Raw genomic sequence first — 15,492 nt, 5'->3', positions numbered from 1 at the left:
GAGGCAAATGATACTCACACGCCAAGGGAGACTGGTGATGGAACAGAGTGCATATCATTGTCATACCTCCCATCAAATACTAGAGACAGAGAGAGAGAGAGAGAGAGAGAGAGAGAGAGAGAGAGAGAGAGACAGAGAGAGAGAGAGAGACAGAGAGAGAGAGACAGAGAGAGAGAGACAGAGAGAGAGAGACAGAGAGAGAGAGAGAGAGCTTGCTTTGCATTGCTTTTCTTTGGCAACGTTAACATATGTTTCCCATGCCAATAAAGCCCCTTGAATTGAAATTGAATTGAGAAAAAGAGAGAGAAAGACAGAGAGAAGGAGAGAAAGAGAGAGAGAATATGGAGAGAAGGAGAAAGAATATGGAGAGAAGGAGAGAGAGAGAGATATGGAGAAAAGGAGAGAATGGAAAGAGAGAGAGAGAAGGAGAGAGAGAGAGATGTGGAGAGAAGGAGAGAAGGAAAAAAGAGTGAGAGAGAGAGATATGGAGAGAGAGATATGGAGAGAGATACGGAGAGAAGGAGAGAAAGAGAGAGAGATACGGAGAGAAGGAGAGAAAGAGAGAGCGATACGGAGAGAAGGAGATGTAGAGAAGGAGAGAAGGAAAAGAGAGAGGGAGAGATTGAGAGAATGAGAGAGAGAGATATATGGAGAAGGAGAGAGAGATACGGAGAGGAGAGAGAAATATGGTGAGGAGAGAAGGAAAAGAGAGAGAGAGGCTCAGAAGTCAGGAAAGGTAAAGAGGTACAAAAGGAAAGACAGAAAGGCCAGAGAGAGGGCAAGGAGAAAAGAGGGAGGAGAATGAGAGGGAGCAGGAAGTAATCTGGTATTGGGTGGAATTAAAGACCAGAAAGGGGAATCAGTCTGCTCTGATTAACGTTCAGGACGTTATAGGGTTCTAATACTTGTATTAATGTAATGTAATGCCAAGCACTGATATATAGGTCCTGGTGCCAATCACTAACCAGAAAGCAGTCATACCACTGTGTAGGGTGCCTCTATGTGTGAGCATATAACAAAGTCTACCAAGAGGTCTGAGTCTTTATGGCACAGGGGGCACTTGGCTTGTAACTGCAGGGTTGCTGGTTCCAGCCCAAATCCCAACCAAGAGCCCAGCTGACCAGTCAGTCACAAATCCCTGCTTGATTTATGGGATGTATGGGCTTGTTGAGGAGATGGATAACATCCATATATATATGGTGCTGTTGGGGCATATGGATACAGTTGAAGTTTACATACACTTTGGTTGGAGTCATGAAAACTCGTTTTTCAACCACTCCACAAATGACTTGTCAACAAATTTTGGTCCATTCCTCCTGACAGAGCTGGTGTAACTGAGTCAGGTTTGTAGGCCTCCTTGCTTGGACACGCTTTTTCAGTTCTGCCCACATATTTTCTATGAGATTGAGGTCAGGGCTTTGTGATGGCCTCTCCAATACCTTGACTTTGTTGTCCTTAAGCAATTTTGTCACAACTTTGGAAGTATGTTTGGGGTCATTGTCCATATGGAAGACCCATTTGCAACCAAACTTTAACTTCCTGACTGATGTCTTGAGATGTTGCTTCAATATATCCCCATCATTTTCCATTCTCATGATGCCATCTATTTTGTGAAGTGCACCAGTCCCTCCTGCAGCAAAGCACCCCCACAACATGATGCTGCCACCCCCGTGCATCACGGTTGGGATGGTGTACTTCGGCTTGCAAGCATCCCCCTTTTTCCTCCAAATATAACGATGGTCATTATGGCCAAACAGTTCTATTTTTGTTTCATCAGACCAGAGGATATTTCTCCAAAAAGTACGATCTTTGTCCCCATGTGCAGATGCAAACCGTAGTCTGGCTTTTTATGGTGGTTTTGGAGCAGTGGATTCTTCCTTGCTGAGCGTCCTCTCAGGTTATGTCGATGTAGGACTCGTTTTACTGTGGATATAGATACCTTTGTACCTGTTTCCTCTAGCATCTTCACAAGGTCCTTTGCTGTTGTTCTGGGATTGATTTGCACTTTTCACACCAAAGTACGTTAATCTCTAGGAGACAGAATGCGTCTCCTTCCTGAGCGGTATGATGGCTGCGTAGTCCCATGGTGTTTATACTTACGTAATATTGTTTGTACAGATGAACGTGGTACCTTCAGGCGTTTGGAAATTGCTCCCAGGGATGAACCAGACACATTTTTTTCTGAGGTCTTGGCTGATTTATTTTTTTATTTTCCCATGATGTCAAGCAAAGAGGCACTGAGTTTGAAGGTAGGCCTTGAAATACATCCACAGGTATACTTGTGGAGTGGTTGAAAAACAAGTTTTAATGACTCCAACCTAAGTGTATGTAAACTTCCGACTTCAACTGTGTGTATATATATATATATATATATATATATATAGAGAGAGAGAGAGAGGTTGGATAACGCAATCTTAATCTCTTGGTGATCATTGTTATTAATCTCTCTCTCTCTCTCTCTCTCTCTCTCTCTCTTCTCTCTCTCTTTCTTTCTCTAGCTGGTCCTAAGGGTCAGGATGAGCAGAAGAGGTTGACAGTTCACTACACAGCCTCCTCCTCACACTACCAGGAGAATGTGTTCATCGAGGGCAGTCGCCCTCAGTACCTAGAGGACCTGCACACTGAGGCACGGGAGGGGTTAAAGATACTAAAACAACAGGGTGAGCATTACACACTCTAAAACAATAGACCCATTATGATATGTACTCACTACACCCTTTAACCAGAAGGTGAGCATTACACACTCTAAAACAATAGACCCATTATGATATGTACTCACTACACCCTTTAACCAGAAGGTGAGCATTACACACTCTAAACAGTAAACAATATAAGATATAGTTCATTCTGAAAGTATTCAGACCCCTTTATTTTTTCCACATTTTGTTACGTTACAGCCTTATTCTAAAATTGATCAAATAAAAATGTGTCCTTATCAATCTACACACAATACCCCCATAATGACAAACTGAAAGCAAATGTTAAGAATTTTTTGCAAATTAATTAAAGATAAAAAAAACTCATATCATATTTACATAAGTATACAGACCCTTTACTCAGTACTTTGTTGAAGCACTTTCGGCAGCGATTAAAGCCTTGAGTCTTCTTGGGTATGACGCTACAAGCTTGGCACACCTGTATTTGGGGAGTTTCTCCCATTCTTCTCTGCAGATCCTCTCAAGCTCTGTCAGGTTGGATAGGAAGCGTCGCTGCACAGCTATTTTCAGGTCTCTCCAGAGATGTTCGATTGGGTTCAAGTCCGGGCTCTGGCAGGGCCACTCAAGGACATTCAGAGACTTGTCCCGAAGCCACTCCTGCATTGTCTTGGCTGTGTGCTTAGGGTCGTTGTCCTATAGGAAGGTGAACCTTCACCCCAGTCTGAGGTCCTTCGGCCCAGTCTGAGGTCCTGGTTTTCACCAAGGATCTCTCTGTACTTTGCTCCGTTCATCTTTCTCTCGATCCTGACTGGTCTCCCAGTCCCTGCCACTGAAAAACATCCCCACAGCATGATGCTGCCACCACCATGCTTCACCGTAGGGATGGTGCCAGGTTTCCTCCAGACGTGACGCTTGGCATTCAGGCCAAAGAGTTCAATCATGGTTTCATCAGACCAGAGAATCTTGTTTCTCATGGTCTGAGAGTCTTTAGGTGCCTTTTGGCAAACTCCATGCGGGCTGTCATGTGCCTTTTACTGAGGAGTGGCTTCCATCTGGCCATTCTACCATAAAGGCCTGATTGGTGGAGTGCTGCAGAGATGGTTGTCCTTCTGGAAGTTTCTCCCATTCCACAGAGGAACTCTGGAGCTCTGTCAGAGTGACCATCAGGTTCTTGGTCACCTCCCTGACCAAGGCCCTTCTCCCCCGATTTCTCAGTTTCGCCAGGCGCCCAGCTCTAGGAAGAGTCTTGGTGGTTCCAAACTTCTTCCATTTAAGAATGATGGAGGCCACTGTCATGACGTTGCCCTCTTTGGGTTTTCTACGCACCATCCCCCTACCTCTGTCTCCCACACCCAGGCTCTGTGAGAGCGGTCGTAAATTCCTAAGAGAATATCCTGCCACATGGCCACAGTATGGAGACAGAGTGGGTTTCATAGACCAAACAAAAGAAAAATTCTTCTACCTCACAGAACATGACAACCGAACAATATTTATGTTCTGGAGAAGGTATAAAAAAATCGGTGAAGAATCCAGCTATGAACTGGTCCGTTTGATACAATTTTGTGAAGCTCATGAGAGACAATACGGCCACATTACCATGGCGCTGTTTATATAATAGCCTCAGTTGTGAGACTTACATCTAATGGTTGTATAAAATGAATGATTAAGGATAAAGCTATTTGGAATATGTTGGGATGCTTGTAATGATGTTAATGTGAGAGAATTGTATTTCTGTTTAAAGTTTCACTAAGTCATCAGCACGCCCCCATGAACAGACGGGACCTGGCGTCATGAGACAGCCTTTTTCTGCTATTCCGAATATAACCCCCACCCAGATTTTCTATCACCAGACCGAGCTGACCTCCATTACGAGTTGGCTAAAGGTTTGACCAAGCATTCCTCTTTCTGAACTTTAACCATACCACGTGGTTAAACTCTTAGAGTATCGATACCGACAGAATAATATCAAGTCTTTGATATTAATTACTAGTCTGCAGCTAGGAATTCGGTATCATTGAGACCTACGAAACCGCCGAAACCGCTATTCTATAACGCCATGAATGAATGTCACTCTGAACGAACCATTCTAACCACGACAGAGAGAGAGAGAGAGAGCGGACAAACTCTCCAACAGAAACAAACTTTTCAACAAAGATCCCGACGACACACTGAGCGTAAAAATATATATTGATTGCAATTATTCCCGAATGAGTGAGCGTTCGTGTGCAAAGGATTAGCATTTCAATTGTTATAATTATCAACTCTGTAGTGTCTTCTCAGCCTCCCCCACTCCCCTTTTGTCTAACAAGCCGCCATGCCGTTTTAGCCCGCTAGGGCACATTCCTCTATCATTTCTTGTAACGATATCTACTGTTTGTTATGCATTTCTGTGAATTACTTAGTTAGTAAATAAATGATTTCAAGACAATTGATGTATGGATGACTCATAGTGAAGACTGGGTTCGTGCAGATAACCAACAATTTACGACGTTTGGAATGAGACTGACGCGAGGTAACTAATACGTCATTAATCAGAAGACTCATAGATCAGATATTATAATATCTGAAAATCATATTAGGAAAATTATAACTTTGTAATCTGAATATTTTCCTTGGTGCCCCGACCTCCTAGTTAATTACAGTTACACGATTAATCAGTTTAATCGCGTAATAATAATTACAGAGAGTTATTTGATAAACATGTCTTCAGTTTTAATGATGCCAAAGACACAACACCACTGTGTTCTTGGGGACCTTCAATGCTGTAGAAATGTTTTGGTACCCTTCCCCAGATCTGTGCCTCGACACAATCCTGTCTCGGAGCTCTACGGACAATTCCTTCTACCTCATGGCTTGGTTTTTGCTCTGACATGCACTGTCAACTGTGGGACCTTATATAGACAGGTGTGTGCCTTTCCAAATCATGTCCAATCAATTGAATTTACCACAAGTGGACTCCAATCAAGTTGTAGAAACATCTCAAGGATGATCAATGGAAACAGGATGCACCAGAGTTCAAGTCTCATAGCAAAGGGTCTGAATACTTATGTAAATGTGGTATTTCCGTTTTTTTTGCAAAAAAAACGACAAAAAAACATCTGTTTTCAGCTTGTCATTATGGGTGTCACGCCTGCTCCCGCGCCCCCGTCTCTGGCACCCTTCATTATGCACACCTGTCACCATCATTACATCATCACTGGTCATCCCCAAAGCCAGCACCTCCTTTGGCTGCCTTTCCTTCTAGTTTTCTGCTGCCAGTGACTGGAACGAATTGCAAAAATCGCTGAAGCTGGAGACTTATATTTCCCTCACTAACTTTAAGCGTCAGCTATCTGAGCAGCTAACCGATCGCAGCAGCTGTACATAGCCCATCTGTAAATAGCCCACCCAATCTACCTACCTCATCCCCATATTGTTTTTATTTACTTTCTGCTCTTTTGCACACCAGCATTTCTACTTTGCACATGATCATCTGCACATCTATCTATTGTTCCCTGTGTCAGAATTATTGTCGTTATGTCGTTTTGTTCCCCCTGTCCAGATGATGTTCTTGTTTTGGTGTCTGTTTTCCCAGGTAAATGTTCGCGCCCTGTACTTGCTTCTCATCTCCAGCGTTGCTCCTTACAATGGGGTATCGTGTGTAGATATTTAAAAAAATTGAATCCATTTTAGAATTAAGCTGTAACTTAACAAAATGTGGAAAAAGTGAAAGGGTCTGAATACTTTCCGAATGCCCTGTATGTTCTCACTACAAGGGAGGATGAGTAATACACACTCTAAACAGTATACAATATGAAGATTTGTACTCAGACCAAATCACTGGGGTTCAACTCCAGATGGTTAAATGTCGTTGTTGGAGGTGTCGTGTATGGATTTATCTGTGATTGAATTTTTGTTTCTCCATCAGAGTATAATAAAGGAGTGGACTTTCAGGATGACCAGAGTGGCGTCGTAAGTAGTGGCTTATTTGTAACAATCTTATATGGCTAACCAAGGACTAAGAGACCGGAGCAGACAACAGCTTCTGCAAGTACACAGAGACGGAATAACCTCGTTTCCCTAATACCCAGTCCTGTAATCCCTCTCTCCAGCCAGAACAGGATGTCAGCTCCAATCACTGGGATGGATTTCAGGAATCCGGAAGCACCGCCGGGAATTCTGTTACCGCGGCGACCTCTGCTGTATCGTCAGCCATGTCCACGAGACCCGTGATCACGCGCCAAGGTAAAGGAGGAGATCGTTTTTGTGTCTGTGTGTGTGTGTGTGTGTCTCTTCACCTGCAAGACACATTCTGTGAGAGAATCTGAGCAGGGTATCTACTGTCTCTACTGGGTATCGACTGTCTCTACTGTCTCTACTGGGTATCTACTGTCTCTACTGGGCATCTACTGTCTCTACTGGGTATCGACTGTCTCTACTGTCTCTACTGGGTATCTACTGTCTCTACTGGGCATCTACTGTCTCTACTGGGTATCTACTGTCTACACTGGGTATCTACTGTCTTTACTGGGTATCTACTAGGTATCTACTGTCTCTACTGGGTATCGACTGTCTCTACTGAGTATCTACTGTCTTTACTGGGTATCTACTAGGTATCTACTGTCTCTACTGGGTATCTACTGTCTCTACTGGGTATCTACTGTCTACACTGGGTATCTACTGTCTCTACTGGGTATCCTCTGGGTATCTACTGTCTCTACTGGGTATCCTTTGGGCATCTACTGTCTCTACTGGGTATCTACTGTCTCTACTGGGTATCTACTGTCTACACTGGGTATCTACTGTCTCTACTGAGTATCTACTGTCTTTACTGGGTATCTACTGGGTATCTACTGTCTCTACTGGGTATCTACTGTGTATCTACTGTCTCTACTGGGTATCTACTGTCTACACTGGGTATCTACTGTCTCTACTGGGTATCCTCTGGGTATCTACTGTCTCTACTGGGTATCCTTTGGGCATCTACTGTCTCTACTGGGTATCTACTGTCTCTATTGGGTATCTACTGTCTACACTGGGTATCTACTGTCTACACTGGGTATCTACTGTCTCTACTGAGTATCTACTGTCTTTACTGGGTATCTACTAGGTATCTACTGTCTCTACTGGGTATCTACTGTCTCTACTGGGTATCTACTGTCTCTACTGGGTATCTACTGTCTCTACTGGGTATCTACTGTCTCTACTGGGTATCTACTGTCTCTACTGGGTATCTACTGTCTACACTGGGTATCTACTGTCTACACTGGGTATCCTCTGGGTCTCTACTGTCTCTCTACTGGGTCTCTACTGGGTATCTACTGGGTCTCTACTGTCTCTCTACTGGGTATCTACTGTCTCTACTGGGTATCTACTGGGTCTCTACTGTCTCTCTACTGGGTCTCTACTGGGTATCTACTGGGTCTCTACTGTCTCTCTACTGGGTCTCTACTGTCTCTCTACTGGGTCTCTACTGTGGTTAGATTCTGTTTAGACCTGTCGTCAAAACCAGAGGATCTAGTTACACACAAAGAAGAGCCAAAACACACATGCGCGCCCACACGCACACACACCAACGCACACATGCGCGCCCACACGCACGCACACCAACACACACATGCACGCCCACACGCACACACACCAACGCACACATACACAGCTGTAGTTTGTTACTGACTTGGAATGTCCCTACCACCCAAATAGTGCTCTGCCGTTGCCTGGTATGGTCCAGCTTGGGGGAAAGCACGCCATTCTCTGCTCTGAATCCCATAATACTCACTGATTCCCTCTCATTGAATGTCATTGTAATTTACAACCAGACCCTCTGAGTTCCTGAAGCCTAAACCATTCCAACTAGGGCTGGCAAAATGACCATATAACCGTGTAACCGACGGTTACGAACGAAGAACGCCGTGAAAATAAAATAACCATCATAACCGGGGTTTTTTTTCCCCCCAAACTGTTGACTGAAGACGGGACGGTCAGGCGTTTGTGCGTTCGAGTCCGTTTCCGTGGTAACACCGCCTCTTAAAATAACGGGATGAAACTTTGTCGCTCATTAAACAAATGCCTGAATGTCCCGTCAGCAGAAGCATAAACAAATGTAATCTATGGCAGCACAGGGTTAGGAGAGGAAATTAATACATGTCTTTATTACGGAGGCCGCAGTCATTTGGTTGGCCAATTACCTTCATCCAAAATTCCATGTCTGTCACATCCCTAAATCCAACACATTTCTGTCCTTTTTCTTTGAAAATCTTCTCCAACCAGTATTGAATCCTGACTGTGATTCTCAATATTGTATGTAATGACAGGTACTAACTCTCCTCTCTCCTTTCATACTCCTTTCCTCTCTCCTTTCATACTCCCTTCCTCTCTCCTTTCATACTCCCTTCCTCTCTCCTTTCATACTCCCTTCCTCTCTCCTTTCATACTCCCTTCCTCTCTCCTTTCATACTCCCTTCCTCTCTCCTTTCATACTCCCTTCCTCTCTCCTTTCATACTCCCTTCCTCTCTCCTTTCATACTCCCTTCCTCTCTCCTTTCATACTCCCTTCCTCTCTCCTTTCATACTCCCTTCCTCTCTCCTTTCATACTCCCTTCCTCTCTCCTTGCATCCCTTCGAATCAAATCAAACTTTAAAGTGCATTTAAACCGCAAACACATTTTTACTCATAAATCCCTTGTCTTATCCTTCATCCTTCTCCCTCCTCTAAACCTCTTCTCTCAGGCTCCACGTTCAAGCCCCTGAACCCAGTGAAAAGACTAGAGAAGGGGAAGAGCAGGAGCAGGAGGACTACTATCATGGGAATACCCCAGCAGGTCCAGAGAGAACTGGGTACGTATTTAGCGGACGGCAGCTAGCTTTGAACTGAGCTTCACTTTTACAAAGTCACCGCGACCAACAACGTTCCAGGGTTATGTGGGTTAGTGGTTCCCTAAATAAAGTAGGATCTATACTGAATGAATAACCCTTAGCCACCTTGTCATTTAAGAAGTAAAATCAAATGGTACTATTTTTCTGTCATATTCAAAATAGGCGGTACGATGTTTTCCACCATTCTCCTTCTAGCCCTGCACGGTGGGTCTACGTACCAAGTTCCTTCCAAGCTCCCGAATGGCTCTGGAGGACAAGGCCAACCAGGTGTTGTCATCATCCCCACCATCGATGGAGAGACCCCTCTAGCCAACCACGATGGAGCTAAGGTACATATCTCAGAACTGGCTGGCGGTGAGACTTGTTTTAAGCTTTACAACCACCAGCTGATCAAGTATATTTATTTTGTGCTTTTATTTATAGTGTCATACTTTTAATTACAGACTGTTATGTGCATGACAAAACATAACTTCTAGTTTATTTCCAATAAGGATTATTTTGGTTATAGTGTCATACTTTTAATTACAGACTGCTACGTTCATGACAAAACATAACTTCTGTTTATTTCCAATAAGGATTCTTTGAAACTAAGGTAGTTATTGTTTATGTTAACAAGAAACCACTAAAATGACTATAATTACAACTAAAATCACCTACATAGGCATCCAGAGAAGAGCAGCTGCTGAGACATCACCTCCAGTCTGTATACAGGGACGACCAGGGCTTCAACCACCACAGGGGACTGAACTCTCATCTCTCCCCCACCCAGAGGCCCAAATCTCTGGCCGTGCCGGGCATGACCTCCTCTTGCTCGGTTGGATTCCCCAACTTCCTCCAGGAGCCACTTGTGAGTGAACGGTGTTTGTCACCATGTTTCTTCCTGCTGGGGTAATATATACGGAAATGTATGCCCACACTACTCTCCACAGTTCTCTCTATAGTATGACAGCTCCACAGTTCTCTACATAGTATGACAGCTCCACAGTTCTCTATATAGTATGACAGCTCCACAGTTCTCTATACAGTATGACAGCTCCACAGTTCTCTCTATAATATGACAGCTCCACAGTTCTCTCTATAGTATGACAGCTCCACAGTTCTCTACATAGTATGACAGCTCCACAGTTCTCTATATAGTATGACAGCTCCACAGTTCTCTATACAGTATGACAGCTCCACAGTTCTCTCTATAATATGACAGCTCCACAGTTCTCTCTATAGTATGACAGCTCCACAGTTCTCTCTATAGTATGACAGCTCCACAGTTCTCTATATAGTATGACAGCTCCACAGTTCTCTCTATAGTATGACAGCTCCACAGTTCTCTCTATAGTATGACAGCTCCACAGTTCTCTATATAGTATGACAGCTCCACAGTTCTCTCTATAGTATGACAGCTCCACAGTTCACTACATAATATGACAGCTCCACAGTTCTCTCTATAGTATGACAGCTCCACAGTTCTCTACATAATATGACAGCTCCACAGTTCTCTCTATAGTATGACAGCTCCACAGTTCTCTACATAGTATGACAGCTCCACAGTTCTCTCTATAGTATGACAGCTCCACAGTTCTCTACATAGTATGATTTAGATGCACTATTGTAAAGTGGTTGTTCCACTGGATATCATAAGGTGAATCCACCAATTTGTAAGTCGCTCTGGATAAGAGCGTCTGCTAAATGACTTAAATGTATGACAGCTCCACAGTTCTCTCTATAGTATGACAGCTCCACAGTTCTCTACATAGCATGACTCCTAATGATGATCGTTGTGTTTGCCTCCTCCCAGGGTCCGGTGATGTCCATCTCTCCCCAGGCCACCTACCTGTCTAAGATTATCCCCAACGCCTATCTGCCGGCCTCCGTCGACGTCATACAGATTGACCTCAGAACCAACCATACCAATGGAAACAACGGCAAAGGAACGGTCCGCGCCGTCAGCAAGAGCAGCCCGGCATCTGTGTCGTCAGCAAGCCCCGCGTCGTCGAGAAGGTCGGGTGGCGATGGTTGCTATGACGGCGGCGAAGCCCTTTCCCATGGTGACAGTAGTTCCCGTGACAATGGCTCTACGGCAACCACGCGCTCAGTGACTTCGGGATCCGGCTGGAGCCACTCGCAGTCTTCCGAGATGATCAAGTCCAACTCCTCCGCCATCTCTTCCACGAAGGGGAGCTTCGGACCTGCTAACCCACAGACAGTGAGCCTCGTTGGGCAGGAGAGACTACTGCAGCAGCCTGGTGCTGGGGACCAGGACCTGGTGAGCCTACAAAGCTCAGCTAGCTGGGTCAGCAGCACCAGTAGGGTTACTGGTACTGTAACTGCTCAGGGGGGATCTGAGTCGGGTCTATCTGGGTCTGTCAGTGCTGGGGAGATGAGCGATGTTGGAGGAGACTCTCACAGATTCTCTCGCAGTCTGTCGATCATGAAGACCAAGCTGCCTCCAGCTCCCCCCAGGAGAACCAACTCCCTGCACCATGAGAAGATGATAAAGAGGCGACTGGTGGAGATTAAAGACCTCAGTGACTCTGTGGGTGGGGAGGTGGAGGCTGCTGAAGACACAAGCTTGGTTACTATTGAGATGTCTAAAGAGCTCTACAAAGAAATCACAAAGAGCTCTATCCCTGTATCCAACACATCTGGGTTTAACTCTTTAAATGGTACAAGATCTTCCACAGTCTCTAATCCTCTGAGTCCCACACAGGCCTCCCCTGGTGGTAGTGGAAACCCAGAAAGGCCAGGGTCCAGCAGCTCTTCCCCACAGAAAGCTCCCTCAGAGGGAGGTACATATGAAAAGACCATGTCCCCCTCCAGTGGGTACTCGACTCAGAGTGGTACTCCGACGCTCTCCCCCAAGGGGATCTGCCCTTCCTCCTCCCCAGGTAAACACAAGAAGATGCCGGTCAAACCGGAACGTTCTGGTTCAAGAGCTTCCTCCTCGGCAGCCTCTGCCTCGTCTTCCCTTACCTCCCTGTCTTCAGCCACCTTAGAGTACGTCAATCAAGAGGCTTCAAAAAACATTCCTAGCACACCCCAGCGGGCCTCCCCACCGCCATCTGTAATGACAACAGAAAAGACATCAACGGTGACCCCGGTGACCCTGACTCGTTGCTCTGCATCCATGGCGATCAGAGAGCTGCTTAACATTCCGCCACCCCCCAACATCAAAGCCCCTTCCCCGCCACCCCCGGAAACCTGGGCCCACAACAGACACACCTTTAAACTGCTGTGTGGGCCTTGCCCCAACGTCAACAGGCTAGCACAGCTCCAGAAGCAACAGGAACTGAAAGATGAAGCTACCATCATTAAGCAAAAGCAAGAACCTCAAACTGAAGCTAGCAAAGAGTCTCAAAGCTCAGATGAAAAGCAGGCTACCGTAGAGGAAGTCACTTTGATCAAATCAGAAAGCAATTACACTGTTTCGAAAGAAGAAACTGAGCCTACGCTAGAGCATGTGTCTGAGGTATCCGAGTGTGTTAGTCAGGGAGTCGAGACCACAGAAAGTCGAACGAAAGAAAAAGGAAGTCCAGCGATGATCGCAGAGAGGGTAGAAGCAAGTGTAGAGGTCAAGAACCGGAACCAAAATCAGGAGCAGAGTAGTAGTAGTAGTAGTGTTGCACAGGTCAAGGATCAAGAAGAGAGTCTAGAGACACAAGTTAGTTTAGCGACGATTCCAAAGAAGGAACCCCCTCCTGTCATGAAGAAAAGTACTCGTAGAAAAGAACCTTTAGTTCAAGTATCAACAGACATTCAACAAAAGCTGCCATTTGATGAGGTCACAGTAGAGGAGAAGGTAGAATCTCCCAGCGAGAGTGAGAAGTGTTCCTTACAGGGGGAGGTAGAGGTGGTAGCTAAGGAAGTTGAGGTTGAGGTAGTTGCTAAGGAAGTTGAGGTAGTTGCTAAGGAAGTTGAATTAGTAACTAAGGAGGTCGAAGGTCAGAGTGCTACTGAAAACACCACAGAGGAAAGTCCCACTAAACCAGAGGCATCTACACAGACCCTTGCCATGGAGCCTCCCAAAGTGGACAGGGTCTCTCCTCCAGCCTCCCCTCCCCCTGCCCACCACCCTCCTCCACCCCCTTCTAAGACACCTCCCTCCTTAGTGTCCACTCCCCCACCCGAGGTAGAGGTGGAGTGTGAGGAAGAGATTCCCATAGTAGAGTCCTGCTGGCCTCCTCCACCCCCACCAGAGGAGCCAGCAGATTCAGTCTTTGATGAGCCAGATGAGATGGACTTTCCACCTCCTCCCCCTCCCTTCATGACGGAGAGCTTGCCAGATGTAGTGGAGAGCTGTAACACAGTCACAGATGTCCAGGAGGCGTCCATTGTGGCTCTGGATGTGGAGGAGGTTAAGGAAACTGTGAATGGAGCAACTGTGGCAACTGTGAATGGGGAAACTGCAGATCTGTCACCCATTCCGGCTCAAATGGAGATGAAGGAGGATAGACCTGAAAAGGTGATTCTGAACTATAATGCAGTTCCAAATGATGAAACCAGCTCTGAGGTATCTGAATCAGCTGAGCTCAAAGCAATTCACGCACATAAGTCAACTGTTGTTTCTCCAGTTCAGCCCAATAAGAAAGAGGCAGAGGTCAAGCAATCTGCCCAGCAGTCAATCACAATGCAGGAAGCCATAACTCAACCAACAGAAACTTCTCCTCAGTCACATGAAGTCCTGGCTCTATTAGAGGATGTCCCTCCCCCACCCCAGGAGGCTCCTCCCCCACCACCAATGAAAACAGCCTTGGTGCCCCCCTCAAGTATCTCTCCTCCATCTCTTATCAGCGTCCCCCTCCCTTCCCCTGTACAATTTGAAGATCCGATGCACTCTGAGCCTGCTGTGAGTGCCCCCATTCCACCCCCCGTCAATGTCCCAGCCCTTCTCCCATTTGAGAACCAACCAACTGTCAGGAGACAGCTCAGCTTGGTGAACAGAGAGACCGGGAGCACAGAGCTTCTGTCTAGGCACAACAGTGCCCCCATTCCCAAAGACGACGCCAACATTCCACTGGTCACACCCTCTCTGCTTCAAACGGTACGTCTCAGATCTGTCAACGTCAGTGAAGACCAGATGAAAACGGCTTCCGACAACAACAATAATAATTACAACAAGGGGAATCCACCCGCTCACGATCAGAGTCCAATCCTAACCCAAAACCCTGGATCCCAGAACACAACACCTCAAAAACCGATCCGGAAATCGCCATCTATAAAAGCCACACCTCTGTCATTGAAGTCATCATCACCGTCGATCATCGCCCCCTCGATGCGCTTGCAGGAAGCTATCCGCATGAAGACAGCGGCCATGTCTACCAGAGATGGTCTACCAACACGCTTTAGAATGCCATCCTCCACCTCATTCCCCAGTATCAGCGGTGGTGAATATGAGATGTTATCCCCAATGTCACCAGAAGGGGGCGACATGCTAAAGTCCCCCGCATCCACTGCTAGCTTCATCTTCTCCAGGAGCTCAAAGAAGGTCGTTATAGAAACGCCTGTCGCATCTTCCTCCCACGAGATGCAGGCGAGCCTTCAACAGAACCTAGCCGCCGTGCTCACGAAGGTTTCCGACCAATCGGTGGCTTCCACAGTCGCTAACGGCAACGCTGGAAGAACTGGGATTCCGAGGAGAGTTCCACCACCCGTGGCTAAGAAACCAGTTCTTCCAGTGTTGCAGTTAGCGACCTTGGAGAAGACTGTTTTTTCTATAGTGATGGGTGGTTCTCAGAGTGAGAGGAACACTCCATCACCAAGAGGAACAGAGGCTAACGAGGAGACAGAGACAGTGCTACCTGCGGGCCAGAAAGCACTGACAGAGGACCACGATACAGCAAGTAAGAACACCAAACGCAACACCGAGAATAGGATTGTTGCTACATATGATTACATAAAATGTACATATTTGTAAGTATAAGTCAAATATAAGTCGTTTATTTTTTTTAAATGTTGATAGTGCATGGAATTGATCTTGCGTGGATTT

At 45.9% G+C, this 15,492-nt stretch overlaps 1 protein-coding gene across 5 annotated transcripts in view; it reads left to right on the top strand.

The window, feature by feature from the left end:
- The window catches only part of nhsl3 (NHS like 3), an 87,537-nt gene that overhangs the window by 69,110 nt on the left and 2,935 nt on the right, over positions 1 to 15,492 (top strand). For all 5 annotated transcript variants that reach the window (XM_045709868.1, XM_045709863.1, XM_045709864.1 and 2 more), the window contains 7 exons: positions 2,499 to 2,660; positions 6,565 to 6,608; positions 6,749 to 6,881; positions 9,366 to 9,473; positions 9,708 to 9,841; positions 10,174 to 10,359; positions 11,305 to 15,346. In XM_045709868.1, coding sequence (XP_045565824.1) covers positions 2,499 to 2,660; positions 6,565 to 6,608; positions 6,749 to 6,881; positions 9,366 to 9,473; positions 9,708 to 9,841; positions 10,174 to 10,359; positions 11,305 to 15,346 — 4,809 coding nt within the window. The remainder of the gene's footprint in view (positions 1 to 2,498; positions 2,661 to 6,564; positions 6,609 to 6,748; positions 6,882 to 9,365; positions 9,474 to 9,707; positions 9,842 to 10,173; positions 10,360 to 11,304; positions 15,347 to 15,492) is intronic.

Source organism: Salmo salar, chromosome ssa27 (assembly GCF_905237065.1).
Source record: "Salmo salar chromosome ssa27, Ssal_v3.1, whole genome shotgun sequence".
NCBI classification, from domain to species: Eukaryota; Metazoa; Chordata; class Actinopteri; order Salmoniformes; family Salmonidae; genus Salmo; species Salmo salar.
Note: the sequence above shows the minus strand (reverse complement) of the source record. Positions and strands in the feature narration are given on the sequence as shown.